The 17567-nt window shown below is 38.7% G+C and overlaps 1 protein-coding gene across 1 annotated transcript in view; it reads right to left on the bottom strand.

The window, feature by feature from the left end:
- Positions 1-17327, bottom strand: part of LOC140147114 (hyalin-like) — a 31335-nt gene extending 14008 nt beyond the window's left edge. Inside the window, exons 1-4 of the mRNA XM_072168891.1 lie at positions 17079-17327; positions 8785-9117; positions 6286-6376; positions 4433-4728 (exon numbers count right to left, since the gene is read on the bottom strand). Of these exons, the coding sequence (XP_072024992.1) occupies positions 4433-4728; positions 6286-6376; positions 8785-9117; positions 17079-17160 (802 nt within the window). The 5' untranslated portion in view covers positions 17161-17327. The remainder of the gene's footprint in view (positions 1-4432; positions 4729-6285; positions 6377-8784; positions 9118-17078) is intronic.
- Between the last annotated feature and the right edge of the window lie 240 nt (positions 17328-17567).

Genomic DNA, 17567 nt, shown 5'->3' with positions numbered 1-17567 from the left:
GCTACGACTCTGTGTTGATTACAGAGCTATCAACAAGAAAAGTGTCCAGGACGCTTATCCTTTACCCCGAATTGAAGAAGCATTGGATGCACTTAATAGTGCGCAATACTTCTGCAGCCTGGACTTAGCGCATGGTTTCCACCAGATACCTGTTGCATCTGAAGACAGGGAGAAGATCGCATTCAGGGCAGGGACTGGAGGATTGTACGAGTTCATCAGAATGGCATTTGGCCTATGCAATGCTCCTGCGACCTTCATGAGAGTGATGGACCTTGCATTTGGAGATCAGAACTTCCAGAAAGTCCTCATCTATCTGGATGACATACTCGTTTTTGGTTCAACTTTCAAGGAAACTTTGGAAAGGTTAGATATGGTGTTGACAGAGAAATGCAACCTCTTTCAGAAACAGTTGCGGTTCTTGGGACATCTATTGTTAGGAGGTGGCATCTTACTAGATCCTGAGAAGATTCATGCAGTTGAAAGGATAGATTCCAACTACTGAGACAGAACTTCGTGGATTTTTAGGTCTGTGTGGATATTACCGAAGATTTGTCCCAGGATATGCAAAAATAGCTGCACCATTACACTCCTTGCTTGGTGGACCTTCAAAGAAAAAGAAGAATAAGCACTCCAACCTTGAGCCAAAACATCCAGTATCAGAAGCCTAGAATTATGATTGCACTAAGGCAGTACATGAACTCAAACGAATAGTGACCATTGCTCCAGTTCTTGGGTACCCAGACTTCAAGCGACCATTTGTTCTTGAAACTGATACTAGCTTCTACGGGCTTGGTGCAGTTCTCTCTCAGAAGCAAGAAGATGGCAGACAAATCGTCATAGCCTATGGTAGCAGAGGGTTGCGACCAAATGAGAAGAACATGGAGAATATTATTATAGCAACATGAAACTAGAATTATGCGCACTTCGTTGGGCAGTGACACAGAAATTTCGAGACTATCTCATCGGGTCAGAGTTTGTGGTGTTCACCGATAACAACCCACTTAGTTATCTTCGAACTACTGCAAAACTCGGAGCAACAGAGATGAACTGGCAGGCAGAACTTGCTCAGTTCAATTTTACAATAAAATACAAGCCTGGCAAGAATAATGGTAATGCGGATGCTCTGAGTAGGAAGATAGATCATGGAGTAGAAGTCCATCGGCTGGAAGAGCACTCCACCATCACAGGAGAACAGGAAGTGAAGGTTGGTGGAATTACTACTGTGGTACCAAAGACACTTCGCTCCAGGATAGAAGAAGTCTTCAGGCTGGAAGAAATTCAGAACTGTCCCGCTAATTCAAGTACTGACTGTGAAACTAAAACCGAAGCCATAACCACCATTCCATCTCTCCAAATATCAGACCGTGCAAGCCTGCATTAGTCAGACCCCATAATTGGAAGGATGATGTATCATTGGAAACAGGGGAGACCAACTACGAGGCAGATGAGAAAAGAAACGAAGGAAGTAAGAAAGCTTCTTCGTCAGTGGCCTAAGCTTTCATGTGAAGATGAGGTGCTATATCGTAACATCACGTTGTAACAGCTTCTACTTCCCGAGGTCTTGAAAGATAGAGTTTTAAAAGCCCTGCATGATGAGGTTGGTCACCAAAGCACAGAGAGGACCACAGCTCTCACTTTCCAGCGTTGCTACTGGCCAAACATGGTGCAAGATATCGCCACCTATTGCAACACTTGTCAGAGATGCCTGCTGGCAAAGGCTGGAAAGAAGTTGCACCCAACCATGGGCCCTTTTACAGCCAAAAGGCCTCTAGCTCGACTTCACCGTCCTAGAGCCAGGAACCAATAATGTAGAGAATGTGTTGGTGATGACTGATGTATTTACCAAATTTACACAGGCCATCCCAACAAAAGACCAAAAGGCGACTACTGTAGCCAAAGCTCTTGTCAACCATTGGTTTGTACGTTATGGTGTACCCAAGCGGATACACAGCGAATGTAATGCCCAGTGTGAGCGATTCAACAGAACGATGCATGATCGTCTGCGTACCTTACCCCCAGAGCAGAAGAGGAGATGGCCAGAACACCTACCAGAGTTGGTGTATACCTATAACTGTACACCACACTCATCAACTGGGTATGCCCCATAATATCTGTTCTTCGGAAGAGATCCTGTTCTTCCGATTGATCATCTCCTAGGTGTTGAAGAATCCTATGACATCACAGAAGACTGGACATCAGAGCACCATAGACGCCTGAAGATCGCCTTCGACACAGCCAGAGATATAACAGAAAAAGAGGCACTGGGACGAAGGGAGCGTATGAATCAGAAGGCTGAGGACATATAGATCTGCCCATTGGCACCAGAGTTTTTCTCAAGAACAGAGTCCTTGGCAGGAATAAGATTCAAGATGCTTGGGATGGTAATCCTCACAAGGTTGTTGCCAAGCCAAACTCACATGGCAATGTTTATGTATTGGAACCACTGGATGGTGATGGTCCACAGAAGACATTGCATCGTCGGGATATTTTGGATGGACGAGGACTGCCTGTAAATGCTAACCCTCATCCCCAAAAGGATCCGCCTGCAGAAATCAAGATGTCCATGCCAAGACCAACCGACTCTGAGGAGGACTCTGATGACGAAACTTGGGAAGTGCAGGTGTGTGCTCCGGACAAAGCAGGGGAGCACACGAACCCCAACACTACAGCAACAACTAGCTCATCCTCCATCGTTACTCATACTGCCACGGAGACAACCAGTTCACCCTCCACCAAAACCACCTCTGCTGCTTCGACAACCAATTCCGCTGATGACCCTAACTTGACAACCAATGCCACAGACTCTACGACAACCAATTCCACTGATGACCTCAATTCGACAACCAATGCCACAGACTCTTCGACAACCAATTGCACTGATGATCCCAATTCGAAAACCAATGCCAATGCTAATAACTCCACTTCGACAACCAATGCCATAGACCCTACGAACACCAATTCCACTGATGAACCCACTTCGACAACCAATTCCACTGATGAACCCACTTCGACAACCAATTCCACTGAGGACCCCTCTACGAAAACCAATGCTGGCCCTGAACCCCCTTCAACTACCAATTCCTGTGATGATTCCCCTCCACAATCCGATTCCAGTGATTCCACTCTGACACTTGAGACGTCTAGTTCAACTTCCCCAGAGCCCACTATTCCCCCACCAAGGACGACAACATTAATAAGCGAGGGAGTGTGTGACATGTGGTTTTGTAACATTTATTAGGCCTTAAATAGCCCCCTCATTTGGCATCCTTGCTTGGAAAACTTTGTTCCTTAGTCTAATTTGCATGTCAATGTACTTCTGCTTTGTGTTCGTTCAACCCTGGGCAGTCACCATCTCACCTCAGAGGACTCAAGAAGTGAAAAAGTTTACCATATAAAGTATCTGGCCAGGGGTTTTATGCCGCATGTATAAAATAAAGAACACAAACAAATGTTTACGCAGAATGCTGAATGCTGTGTGCTGTTTTCATCCGTTACATTATATTCTAAAATCCTTGCATTGATATCCCGTTATTATTGGTATTTGTAACAAAAACTTGTGTAGTTGAATATTTGTTGAAAGAATATGATAAGCTGCATTGTGCGTATTGAAAACCTACCCTGCGTACTGAAAACAAAAACTGACAAAAAATCGTTAAAGAACGTAATCTGATAATGAGCACGCGCAGATTGTAAAAATAAGTCATTTCAGCTGATAAATGGCAACGCCGCATTTATAATGGGGAAGAAATTTATCTTTTTATCGTAACAGGTGGTGTGCTTAGCCTGAGTCGATCAGCCTATCTCGAACAAAATCGCCCGATGCGTGACTTTTGAAGAACTATTGGATTCAATCATGGCAATTTCTAACACGAAGATATACGGATGATGACGCTGTGTCCTGTCCAGTTATATTAAAAAACATACTTTCGGCATAATTTTGAAAAAATGAAGCAAAATTTGAAAGTTTCGGCATTATTTTGTGGCATTTTGATGATGCTATTCTAGAAAATCTAGAAAAAAAGGGGTCATTGGGTAGCCGCAACCAAAAAAGGGGGTCTTTGGGTAGCCACAACTTTAAAAAAGGGGGGCATTGGGTATGACTTTTTTTAAAAAAAGGGTTCATCGGGTACAGCCGACTAAGAGGGGCTTAATGCCAGGCAAATGCCGTCACTGCCAAAGTTGAGTGCCCCCGGGAAGCTGATAATACGAGAAAGGCCAGACAAGTCTATAGTGGAGCAATATCCAGTTGTCTTCTGTAAACTAAACGGACTATACGTCATCTGGTCATAGGCATAATAATGAATTTACGTCGTCATCATTGAGTTTGGCATTGGTTAAATTTGTAATACGAAATGTACGCATATGCTTCACCAACTATCTGGTGGGCTATACTATACTATCATGACTATTCATCATTTCAAATTACATTTACCTGTAACATCCAAAGATATTTCTTTAGAGATTCCCATAGGATCCGCTACATTTGAAGCAGTACAACTTAAGATGACACCCTGATGTTCAGGAAAGTAGGTTGTCAGTCTGAAGTAACTGTAGGTATCGTATGTGTAATGATTTGGTGGATATCCATTGCTCCATATCGAGTTCGTGGTACCTGTAACATTTTCGTTCGACTGTACATCGTCAATAAACCAGTTGATATCTACAACAGGGTTTGCTTCCCATGCCTCACATGTGAAATATGAATCCTCACCATCGATAACTCCTTCCCTGGAAATGGGGAGATAAAATAATGCTGACTGTGAAAATAGGAACATATACCATGAATAAAGGAATCAGGATGTGACAATAACTAATTACATGTGTCCATATTCTTATGTAATGGTAATTAGTGTATTGTTATTAAAATGACGTCGTGACCTTGCTAGAGGGCGCTAGTGATATCTACAGAGCTTGACTCGAATTCTATTGGGTTAAATAGCTGTTAGTGATTGGCTTTCCATAGTCACCATCTCGGATGAAATCTAACTGAATCTAGTAATGTCAAATTCTGCTGCATAATCCCGTCTGGATGATAGAATTCTATTTTTTTAAATTGAATTTTAACAGATAGATGTGCAGTAAACGCGATTTATCAGCACTTAAAAGAAATGTTAACTAAGGGGGCTGTCATTTTCTTCGGAAGGGGGAGGGGGTCATGAATATACTGGGGTCATAGAATTGTAAACCAAATATAGCCTTCTTTTCACACACGATCACAAATTTTCATCTTTCATCGCTCTAAAGTTTTAGTGCGCTCCTCGCCTTTGTTCCAGCAATATGCATAATTTGCCTTGACCCTGTGAAGGGGGGTCATAAAAAAATTGACTCCGGTCACCAACATATTCATGGCCCCCCCCCCCCTGCCGAAGACAATGACATCCCCTAACCAAGATAAACAATCAGTATGCACTTGACAATTACCTACATGTAAACCAGTCGCCAATCTTGAAATACTGCAGGTTGGTCCAGACACGCCACTGTAACCTCATATTACAGTCAAACGTTTTTGGTTCATTTGTGCTTTACTCTAAACTCCGTAGTCACTATTGTGTGATTTTCTTTCCCTACTTTAAATCAACAACTCATGCCGGGAGCCAAATACCATTATATAATCTGATTAGTGAAGATTGATATTTTTAACAGGACAGTGAGGAGGACATGAATGCGAACAAACAGACAAATACGGCGCCATAATGCAAGGTCACGTGATGTATATTACACTGTTTTGTGATTTCAAATTTTAAAAATGTATTTCATATCTTATACCTGTCATGCATTTCCTTCGTATTGTTGACAGTAAGTCCTAATTTTGACATTAATTTAGCACAAATAAAATACCCTTATCAAATTAGAAGACTTTCTTGGAAAAACAAATCACTGCTGCCTGATGGGATCATAGTAGTTGACCCACTTTCGCACGATCTGGCCGCGATTGAGGGCGTTTTTACTCTCTTTCAACAGGTTCGATTCACTAAACTTACGACACCTTTATGTGGTGACCTCAATCACATGGGCTGATGTGAATTATTCATAAACGATCGATACCTTGCCTCACTTTGTTGAGAGCAAGCCAACAAAATTCGTCATAGGTTTGCGTTGCTGATACAAAAACTGTGAATTTAGTGTCACCCCCTATTTCTAGTTTCACTGTTTACTTGCACAGACAAAAGCAGATCAAATCCGTGGTTTAAATATCATAGTTATAGAGACAGACTTTCTGACTGACTGTCCAGCGTCCTCCCTTTCGGTAGCTTTAATACAAACTTGAGCTTGCTTCAAACTTACACAGAAACTTGTCTAGAAGTACGGATTTGAGATGACCGCTTTTTCCGGTTTTCCGGTGCCCCAGTATAAAGGACACTGCCAACTGGTGCAGCTAGATTAAAAGAGAAAATAGGACATTCATTATTATCATATCATATCACACCATATCATATCATAATCATATCATATCAATATCATATCATAACATATCATATCATATCATATCATATCATCGCATCGCATAGTATAGCAAAGCATTACATTACATTATCATAAGATGTCTTACATTTCATATCATATCATATCATATCATATCATATCATATTATACCATATCATAATATCATATCATATCATATTCATTCATTCATTCATATTCATTCATATTTTATTTCCATAAAAATCAAAGACATTACAAAAATATATATAAAAACACGGTACATATGGAGGAAAAGGCTGGAAGACCAAAAGGTCTGAAAGTTAGCCTTTCCCTGAAATCAAATGAAATTAACAAAATAAATCAACATTACATAACATAACCAAAAGACAAGGGAAGGGGAGGGGGGGTGCTCACGAAAAAGATTAATTATATTTAGAGATCAGTTTTGTTTTGAATTGATTACGGAAATGTTTAACAGATTTTGAAGCTTTCAGATTTTATCTAAAGAATTCCAAAGAATGGGACCTCTTGTACGTATAGCATGATCAGAAAAGACTTTCTTATTTTTGGTTAGATTTAGGTCATTTACATATCGTGTCTTGTAGTTATATATGTCAGAACGCTTGGTAAAATAATTATCAAATGAAGAGGGCAGCTCATTTATAGAGTGCCTGTACATGAATGTACCTAATTCCAGTGTGTACATATCATATCATGCCATAGCAAAGCATAGTATTGCAAAGCATTACATTACATTATCATAAGATATCTTACATTTCATATCATATCATATCATATCATATCATATCATATCAGGCTAAACTCATATAATAAATGACGAGAGAAAAACTGAAATACAATGATGAAAGGTGGAGAAGTCCTGATAGTCCGGTTACTAATAGAAAACGTAATTTTTCCATAGAACCTTTTTTATGTGTTGTTTTTGGTGGATTTTGCTTCTCAATACCACCGATTTGAAGAATAATTTTACTGGAGCTCTCATACGGTCATACCACAATAAGGGAGGCACCATTTGATTTCCATTGGCGTTGGGCGGAATAGTGTGGGAAGATCATGCCCACTTGGAAGTCAAATGGTGCGTCCCTAAACCATCGCAACCAGGATCGGCTCCTCTTAACCGAGACAAACACGAAGTTAGTTCCTTGCCCAGGGGATTTCAAGGTAGCTCAATTATTCACGCGAACAAACAGAGACTGCATCTGGGCGCGAACCCGCATCGTCAAACACTAATGCATCGAAGTCTAACGCCTTACTGATCGCGCTGATTGCGATTTAATTATCATTAAATATTATGTTTATTAGTATTTAAAGCAAACATAGACCATAAAACGAATAAAAACATCCCGCAGTTACTGTTCATTTTCCTATACGCAATACAGAAAACAGTGCTCTCATCATTGACGCGTGACCTCTACAAACAGTGTATGTTATAGCAGAGAAGATTGCCTAGTTAACGTCACTGTGTGCAAAATAACCGGCCAATATTGTTTGTACTCTCTGAAATTCTAGAAAATATAGTTTTGTAACATGTCCTAAATTTTTAGCTAATTTAGATGTTTAGACATATTCGCACTTTAGTGTTTTAGTAAGGAAGGGCATCTGCAAATGTTCGTACCTCCCTGATATGTAAGTGACAAATAACAGCAAAAAACTCCCATATCTGTCCATAACTTTGGTCAGTGGAGCGAGCCAGGGAATTATAAGTGGGTGATTATGGATTGGCAAGTGCCATATTTGGACATAAGTACAGTCCACCATTCAATGTGGAGGATGGGCGCGGGCTGGGGGGCTAGACTTTAACGATTGATTTTGCTTGCGTAATTTCATGTTAACCAGGTTTAAGTACTGCAAAGGTCGAATCATGTTTGCAGTACAGTATAACTGCAGTATGCGTCTCTCAATCATCACGCGATATCCAAATTCCTAGGCGCCTAAATTGCCTGGGGCAATGACGTGCCAGTAAAACAATGACGGCTGACGACAATTGAGCACAAATAACCATGACGTCATTGCCCAAGACAATTTCGGCGCGTGAATTTTTAAAGTCGCATGTTGAGAGCCAGCTATTTGTATTCGTTTTTATGGTCGGAATGATTTTGTTTAAAATAAACTCATGTGATTCGTGCTTCAGAATTATTTTTCTAACATAGAGGGCTAAAGCATAATGTTGTGATTGCTGGAGACTTCCTTTAACTATCTATGACATGCCCTTTCTGGAGTTATATTCAGAAAAATAATTACAAAAATATGAAATAACTTATAGTGTGATACAAGAATACATTTTTCTATCCATTAATTGCTGTGTGATTAGAATGTCTCATTTTTTTTTTTCAAACTTACCATATACATCTAAAACGTTGCTTATTGAGTATTCACCGAATGTATTATTACCAACACATTGAATGGTAATACCAGGACAGTTATGTCGACTTGTGATAATTTCTACTTCTTCACTAATATCCCATGTTAAACCGTCTATGTTGCCGATGACCGTAAGATTTGATGCCACTGACCATATTGTATCTTGTGTATCCGTGCCTTCAATATTCCATGTGATTGTGGTAGCTTCAGAAAGAGATTTTTCTATACGACAGCCGACGATAATAGCTGTGTCAATTACTGTGTTGAAAGCCGTTGAAGGTTCTCCATTGTAAAGCAAAACAGCAGTAGTACCTGTTAGGACAGAAAGACAAATGCTTCAAATACAGTAAACCAAAGAATTAATGTACCAGTTATGTTCACCCCTGTATATATATCCATAATATCCTAAACAAAGATAAATATGTCCAAATTAAAACAAGCAACCAATACCTGTACTCTTTAGCTTTGATTTAAGACCTTATTTGTTGAAATTGAGAATTAAAGAAACGGTGATAAAGCCTAAGGAAGAAAGCCTGAAGAAACGAAAAGTTGCACTTTTGTGTTCTAATCATGAAAACAGGACGCTAGTTCTAACGTACTAATCAATAGAAACACGGCGCTAGTTCTCTTGTTCGAGAACGCAATGGAGTTAACTGCAGCTTTTGAATTTGCAACTTCCTTTGGTTTTTTATGGTCGTGTCTTTATTTCTTAAACGATTTCAACGAATGCGGTCTTAAATTCGAGCTAAAAGATGCAGCTATTGGCTGCTGGTTCCTATTATTATCGGATTTACCATAGGGCCAGATGGGCCCGGGCCCCGGGCCCCCAAATTGCCCTGTGCAGTGTGCATCTTCCATTTTAGCCGAAAAACGCCATGTTTTGGGTCAAAATAGGGTACAAGAATTGCAAAATAATTTTGCACTGGCTCATTATAATAAAATCCAGCTTCAATTTGAGCTAAAATAATCTACAATTGTAATTTTTTCGCGCGCAAATGTCCTAATAAGATCTAAACACTTGGCCACTTTACATGAGCTCACGGTGCGTTTTGGGCCTCCCAATTTTGCCTTGGCCCAGGGCCCCAAAAGGTAAATCCGGCCCTGCATGTCTGTCTTTCTTTAGGATATACCGTACAGGGGGTGAACATAACTGATACCTTAATTCTTTTGCTTACTGTATTTAACTACTCCGGAGATTTCAGTTCACATACACTACAAATCATGTAAAAAAATTTGCCGTATTTTGTACAAAATGTAGCGCTTATAGAGCAGATTTGTGCCAAATTGAGACCTATATGACGTCATAATTTAACCTCTTTGCCCACAACTCCATAATTGTAAGTCGTAGATAGGTCAAAATTTACTTTTTCTTGATCTTAAAATAGAGGAACAAGGTGTTATTTTAATTTTGTTTTAACTTGACTTGACTTGTTTAACTTGACCCCTGTGTAAAGTTCAACGAAATCTTTGGACTATACATCTATTTTATTCCGTATAACAAATTATAGATAATAAATTGATTTCATTTCATAATTCCGACTTTCCGACAATCATGGGATTCCCGAAATGATGAATCCAACATGTATTTCGGACCCGATTTCGGAATTATGATATATGTACAGGTCAAAAGAGGGGGCAAGCGAGTTTTGGCTCACATTTACGGGTACCTTTAAAGAACAGTACAAAAAAGTTATGCAAAACTTCCTGCTCGCTACGCTTGCATCATGCGATCATGTGGAACCAAAACTTATGTATACAAATGGCTGGGGCACACCGACATCGTCTGGCTATTGGTACACCAGAGATACCCGGGATCGATACACGTGAATGTGCTATGCACGATTTTGATATTCAGACGAAAATCTTTGGATACCGGAATAGAAAATGACGAATATCTCCCGTAAATGATTTCGTCTAAAGAAACCAGATGTGGTTCCTTGCACTTGAATATATGTGTTAAACAGATATGATAGTCGTTAGCTTGCGTCTTGAGAAAGAAGCTTGCGTCTTGAACTCAGAAACTGACAATAATTCTGATTTTATATATGTGCCGAATTATATAGCGCAGTGTATAGGCCAATCGTAGACAGCGAGGTCAGTCACCGGACAATTGTCAGTAGCCTTGGTCAGATGCCCTTCGGCCCATTATGCGTCTCAGAACTATTAAACAGGTCGAAACAAAATGGCCATGCGTGGCGGTGGATTCAACCTACCATGGCAATTTCTGCCATGAAGATATCGGGGCGATGACACTGTGTGGGGGACAAAGATTTTTGGCAGGTCGATAGGGGAGCAAGCAATTTTTGGCAGGCCGTGAGGGGGTAAGCAATATTTGGGCCGTCATTTGGAAATTTGCCCCCCCCCCCCCGGCTCATAATTATTGCATAGCCCCTTTATTTTGTTTACACTTTTGACGACGTGGCATATCCGGGTCCATTGCCCTGATAACTCTAAGAACTCCAAAAAATTAATTTTCAAATATAATATTCAATAGAATAATAGTGTTTCTGACCAATTTCCGAATTTCAACATAATCACCTAAAATAATGATCTGGTAGACGATCAGGAGAAGATAATTTTAATTTCAAACACATCGGTCATAATTGTGTTGCAATTTGAATCGGATATAAACATGGGGTAACCTTTTTCAAATATAATTATGCTCACACATATCGTCATGCCATGTAGTTTTAAAAGTCAAAAGTCAATGAACACCATCCTCGTTTATAGTTTGTTAACTGAACACAATAGACCATTGTCATGATTGTCAGTTCAGGACATGTCGTGCGGAAAAAAAATATATTCATTATAACTGTATTTTCAAATATTGTAATTATTTTGTTGCAGTTTCTCCATGGGAGTCCAAAGGATATAGGTGTATATTTGGTATATTTGTAACAAAAATAAAGGAAATAGATAGAATAATAATCATACTTGTACTTAATTTTGAAGGGAAAAAAAGAAAATTAGATCGTCAGGTTACAATGATAATACAGTTGTGTAAGTTCACACCAACAATTTGGTTTTTTTCGTTCTTCTTTAAAAGTGCCCCATTTACTTTAGCATATTTTTATTACAAAACAAATGCCAGGAGAATGGTTAAATATTCGGTTTTGTTTCAATTAATTTGTATCTCCTACGGATAATCGGTATCGGAATATAAATTATATTTGACGTCAAATATCGGTTGGAAATATATTTTCGATTTTGTCAAAAAACATTCGTTATGGAAATAAATTGAATAACGAACTTGGTGCACCAAATAATTATTCGACGTCGAATATAAAGTATGAACTGGGCCTTAGATTGTGAAACGATTGTAAATCAGTCTATGCATGGTGTGACGAAATATTCTTAATCGTTTATGTCTCAATACATAATTAAAAATGTTTGTAGTATGACTCTAGAATCATAGAATTATCAGATAGTATAAACTACACGAGAACTACCCATGGAAAATGCAGGAAAGAAACCAAATACTCAAGGCACCAAAATATCAGATTCTACCAGAAACCTCATGGGGGAAAGAAGATCCATGAAGCAGAGGGAACAAACACACGGCGTGTTGAATACACAGAAACCTGCAAGACAATCAGAAAATGGCTGTATGTGAAGATATATGGAGTGACAACACCAGGATAATTAAATCCACAATTGAGGAAAACAAAAGTCTGAAGAAAGAAAACCTATAACCTAACACAGGACGAAACAGAAAATCACTGCTAGCCTCCACGATAATAACCGACACAGACCAAGATCAAATTCCGAACAGAATAAGAATTCTATGAACACTTAGCCTATATCATGATATACCAAGCAGATAGACCACGAGAACCACAAGATAAACCATTGTCATTGTCACTAGGAGGTACAGCATCACTCATACAGCAACCAGTAAACCAGATGGAGAGTGAAGTCTCCTGGACCTGCAATGTGCTCGCCCAATACAATTAAGGAAGGAGGGGACTTCATGACCAACGAGCGAGCTATAGCAAGGGTGTGTATATTATAATACACCTTGCATGCAAAAAGGGAGAGTGCAGAAAGTGGAAAGAAGTCAATATGATTATTCTGCACAAGAAGGGGGATGAACGTGACTTAAAGAATTATAAACCCATCGGTCTCCTCTCAAACTTGTACAAGCTGTACACAAAGATAATAACACACTAGAAAACATCCTATACAGCAACCAGCCAAGGGAACAAGCAGGCTTCAACTATGGACCATATCCACACCATTAACCAACTAAAGGAGAAAAGCCATGAATACAACATTCCACTATGAGTAGCTTTTATACGAGTAGATTACGAGAAGACATTTGATTCAGACGAAATCAGATCAGTTCTGAAAGCAAGACCAAGGAATTAACAACGCATACCGGAAGATCTACTCAGATTGTACAACACATTTTGTATACTTTGGCTATTTACATTTAAGCATAAAACTCTGATTTGTATTAATTGTGTGCAATTGAATTGATAGATCTGATCTTTTCAGTCACCGTACTCCCTCTGTTTACTAACTTCCCAAGTGGACTACTTACTTCGGATTGCGGTTAACTTGCTTAACACGGGACTCTATGGAGAGTTAGGCCAATTTCTGGCGTAACTAAAAGTTCAACTGAATGCGTTCATCATGATTAATAACATATGTTTATTTATCAAAAATCGACTATGGCATAGTCTGGTGACAGAATCATGATCAAGAAGGGAGTGCGCCAGAGAGACACAATTTCACCCAAACTACCGGTATTCATAGCCACCGTAGAAGGAATTTTCAAAACACACCGATGGAGCAAAAATGAATCAACATACATGAAGAGCACATGTGAGTCACTTACGCTTTGCAGACGACATTGTCATATTTATATACATCTGACAACTTTAATGAACTTGAGAAAATGCTGCAAGAGTTGGACGAGACAAGCAGGGTAACCGGACTATAAACATGACAGATGAATTGTGAAGAAAACGACAGCAACAATCCCAAAGTTAATGCAAGTAAAATGCGTTGAAATCAAGCTTGGACAATTAACGCTTCTCTCTCCGAGACAAAAACCAAGACTTTGAAATTCGAAGGAGAATTAAAATTATTAAAGCCGTGTGGCAAGCCTTTGGAGGATGTACAGTGCCATCATGAAAGGTAATCTTCAAAAAAAGGTCTACAATTAATGCATTCTCCCAGTATGGAGCAGAATCATGGACAGATGGAAAATGGAAAGAGAACTGGCAGCAGGCCGCGCCCAGCACAAAATGAATAGAAACTTACTAAATATCACCTACAAGGGCAAAAAACCAACAAATGAAGAATGAGGGAGCAAACCCAAGTTCAATACATGTAGGCCTATTAAAAGCACGATGGACTTGGGCTGGTACCAACAAGCACCAAACAGACACACATAATGCTGTAGCCTTCATCAAAACACATTGGTTAGACAATCAAAACACATTGGTTAGACAATGTTAGAAGTTAAAGAAGAAACCACTGAAAATAGAATGGAAATAAATTGAATAACGAGTAATTGTTGCACCGAATAATTATTCGACGTCGAATAAAAGTATGAACTGGATGGGCCTTATATTGTGAAACGATTTTAAATCAGTCTATGCATGGTGTGACGAAATATTCTTAATCGCTTATGTCTCAATACAAATTGAAAATGTTTGTGGTAAAAAGACTCTATATAGAATCTTTTTGATAAATAAAAATGTTATTAATCATGATGAACGCAAATTATACTGATATTTAAATATTTAGTACATCAAAATACTAGTATAAAATGGTTATGAAAAAGTTTAGGCTATATAATTATATTTGTGACAGTAAAAGTAAAGTATAGGCCCTACGTAGGCTTATATTATTGAATGCAACATATCATAATGGCATAATTATAATGACACTTCAATACTGAACAATTCTAATTTTAGAATCTGCCAGTTTATTATCCGAAAAACCGACTATGGACTTTCACTTTTAAGCAGAACTTTACCCAGGACTCACACACTGTCAATCATACTTGTTTATCAATAAAATCTAACCACAAGACTAAGCATGGTGGTACAATACGCGCTAGATGCATACGTTCATCCACCAGCACAAAAGCGCCGCATTCCCTAGATAGTTGTGTACCATGTATAGTTATAATGGTACCAGTACGCGTCGGGAGGATTTAAACAATAACGAGATCTGGGCGACCAATCACAAGCCAGATTCATTTTTAAAGATGCATTACATCATGCCCAATTTTAGTTAGGCCAGAAATTGGCCTAACTCTCAAGGCAAAGTCAGTAGTCCACTTGGGAAGCTAACAAACAGAGGGCGTACGGTGACTGAAAAGATCAGTTGTGAAAATCTATCAATTGTGCACTCATTAATTAAATCAGAGTTTTAAGCTTAAATGTAATAGCCAGAGTAGTGCACAATTGGCAAGTGGACTACGGAGAAGTCTATATAGAATCATGCAGATAGTAGAAACAAAAATAACTACCCATGAAAATGCAGGAAATTAGAAACCAAATACTCGAGAGACCAAAATATCAGATTCTACCAGAAAACACATGGAGGAATGAAGATCCATGAAAGCAGAGGGAACAAACACACAACGTCATGAACGTGTTGAATACACAGAAACCTGCAAGACAATCAGCAAAAGGCATGTGAAGATAAAAAGTAAGGAAAACAAAAGTCTGAAGAAAACCTACAAGACTAACACAGGGCGACAGAAGATCACTGCAAGCCGCCACGATAATAGCCGACACATACCAAGATCAAATTCTGAAAAGAAGAAGAGTTCTATGAACACTTAGGCCAAACAGATGAACCATGAGAATCACACGACAAACCATTGTCACTAATTGGGAGGTACAGCATGCTGTAAACCAGATAAAAAAAGTCTCCTGGACCTACAATGTGCTCATCGATACAAAATTAAGGAAGGAGGGGACTTCATGATCAACGAGCAGGCTAGCTATATAGCAAGGTTGTGTATATGCACCTTGCATACAAAAAGGGAGAGTGCAAAAAGTGAAAAGATGCATTATGATTATACTGCACAAGAAGGGGGGATGAACGTGACTTAAAGAATTATAAACCCATCGGTCTCCTCTCAAACTTGTACAAGCTGTACACAAAGATACTAACAAACTAGAAAACATCCTAGACAGGCCAAGGGAACAAACAGGCTTCAGAAAAGGCTTTTCAACTATGGACCACATCCACACCATTAATCAACTAAATGAGAAAAGCCAGGAGTACAACATTCCACTATGAGTAGCTTTTACGAGTAGATTACGAGAAGACATTTGATTGTGACGAAATCAACTCAGTTCTGAAAGCACTAAAAGGCCAAGGAATCAACAGCGCATACCGGAAGATCTACTCAGATTGTACAACACGGTAAAAATGCACAAAGTCAGTGATAGAATCATGATAAAGAAGGGAGTGCGCCAGGGAAACACAATTTCACCCAAACTATTCATAGCCACCGTAGAAGGAATTTTCAAAACACTACAATGGAGCAAAAATGAATCAACATAAAAGAGCACATTATGAGTCACTTACGCTTTGTAGACGACATTCTCATTTATATACTCGTATATCTGACAATCTCAATGAACTTGAGACAATACTTGGAAAACTTTAGCTCCAATTTAAATGGATATAGCCCAATTACCCTGTGCATTTTCTTTTCAGTCCGGTAAAAACTTTGGCTGAAATAGTGTAAAATTGTTTTTTGTAACCATACGCCACTGGTTTGCATTGCTGGTTAGAATTGTTGGTAAGTCAATATTTAAATTGCATAGTACTCAGATTGCTATGTCAGAGTTCCTTTAAACTCAGCTGATTTAAACCTGTGGTAGAATTAATACTGAGCACCGCTTTTCTAACCTTCAGCATGCTCAGTGTATTCAATTATTGGTATTATTAGTAAGTTTACTGAGAAGTCGCTTACGCAAAACGTTCTAGTAGTGTCATTAAGTAAGTGATTAAAAGAAAGAAAGAAAGAAAGAAAGAAAGAAAGAAAGAAAGAAAGAAAGAAAGAAAGAAAGAAAGAAAGAAAGAAAGAAAGAAAGAAAGAAAGAAAAGAAAGAAAGAAAGAAAAAAAGAAAGAAAGAAAAAAGAAAGAAAGAAAGAAAGAAAGAAAGAAAGAAAGAAAGAAAAGAAATGAACAGTTATTAAATTGGTCGAATTAATTCATGACATGTCAAAAAGGACAGACATTTTGAACATGTTATACTTTGTAAACATAATGGTAATTCTTTGTGTCAACTTACCTTCCTGCGTATTTCCACATTGAAATTGTACGGCTAACACCAGGAGCAGGAACACTGGTATAAAATCCAATATTTTCACCATTGTGATTTCAGACTTGGGTAGCGCGATTCATTATTGTCGTCATTGTTACAAATGCATATCTTACGCCACATTTTCCATGTTTTTAAGATAATCATTCTTCAAATAATTTGGTAATCTGTAAATTGCGGGTATCTCTGCTCAAGTTCAACTGTTCTAATGTGAGTTTTGAGTTGTCACTCAAAACTATATCACCCATGCATGAAATTGCCCGGGGAAATAAAATTGCCAAAAACGGAACTTGTAGCAAAAAATAATGTGAAATGAACTGCATTCCTATAACGCATGCGCATTTTCATTAAAGTTAAACTTATTTTAGCTTATAAATTTTAACGCTTGTATCTCAACAGCATAATTTTCAATTATTCGAATATATACCGGGGTATAAAAACATACTAGGCCTATATCCG

Source organism: Amphiura filiformis, chromosome 3, assembly GCF_039555335.1.
Source record: "Amphiura filiformis chromosome 3, Afil_fr2py, whole genome shotgun sequence".
NCBI classification, from domain to species: domain Eukaryota; kingdom Metazoa; phylum Echinodermata; class Ophiuroidea; order Amphilepidida; family Amphiuridae; genus Amphiura; species Amphiura filiformis.
This window is presented reverse-complemented; position numbering and strand designations above follow the sequence as displayed.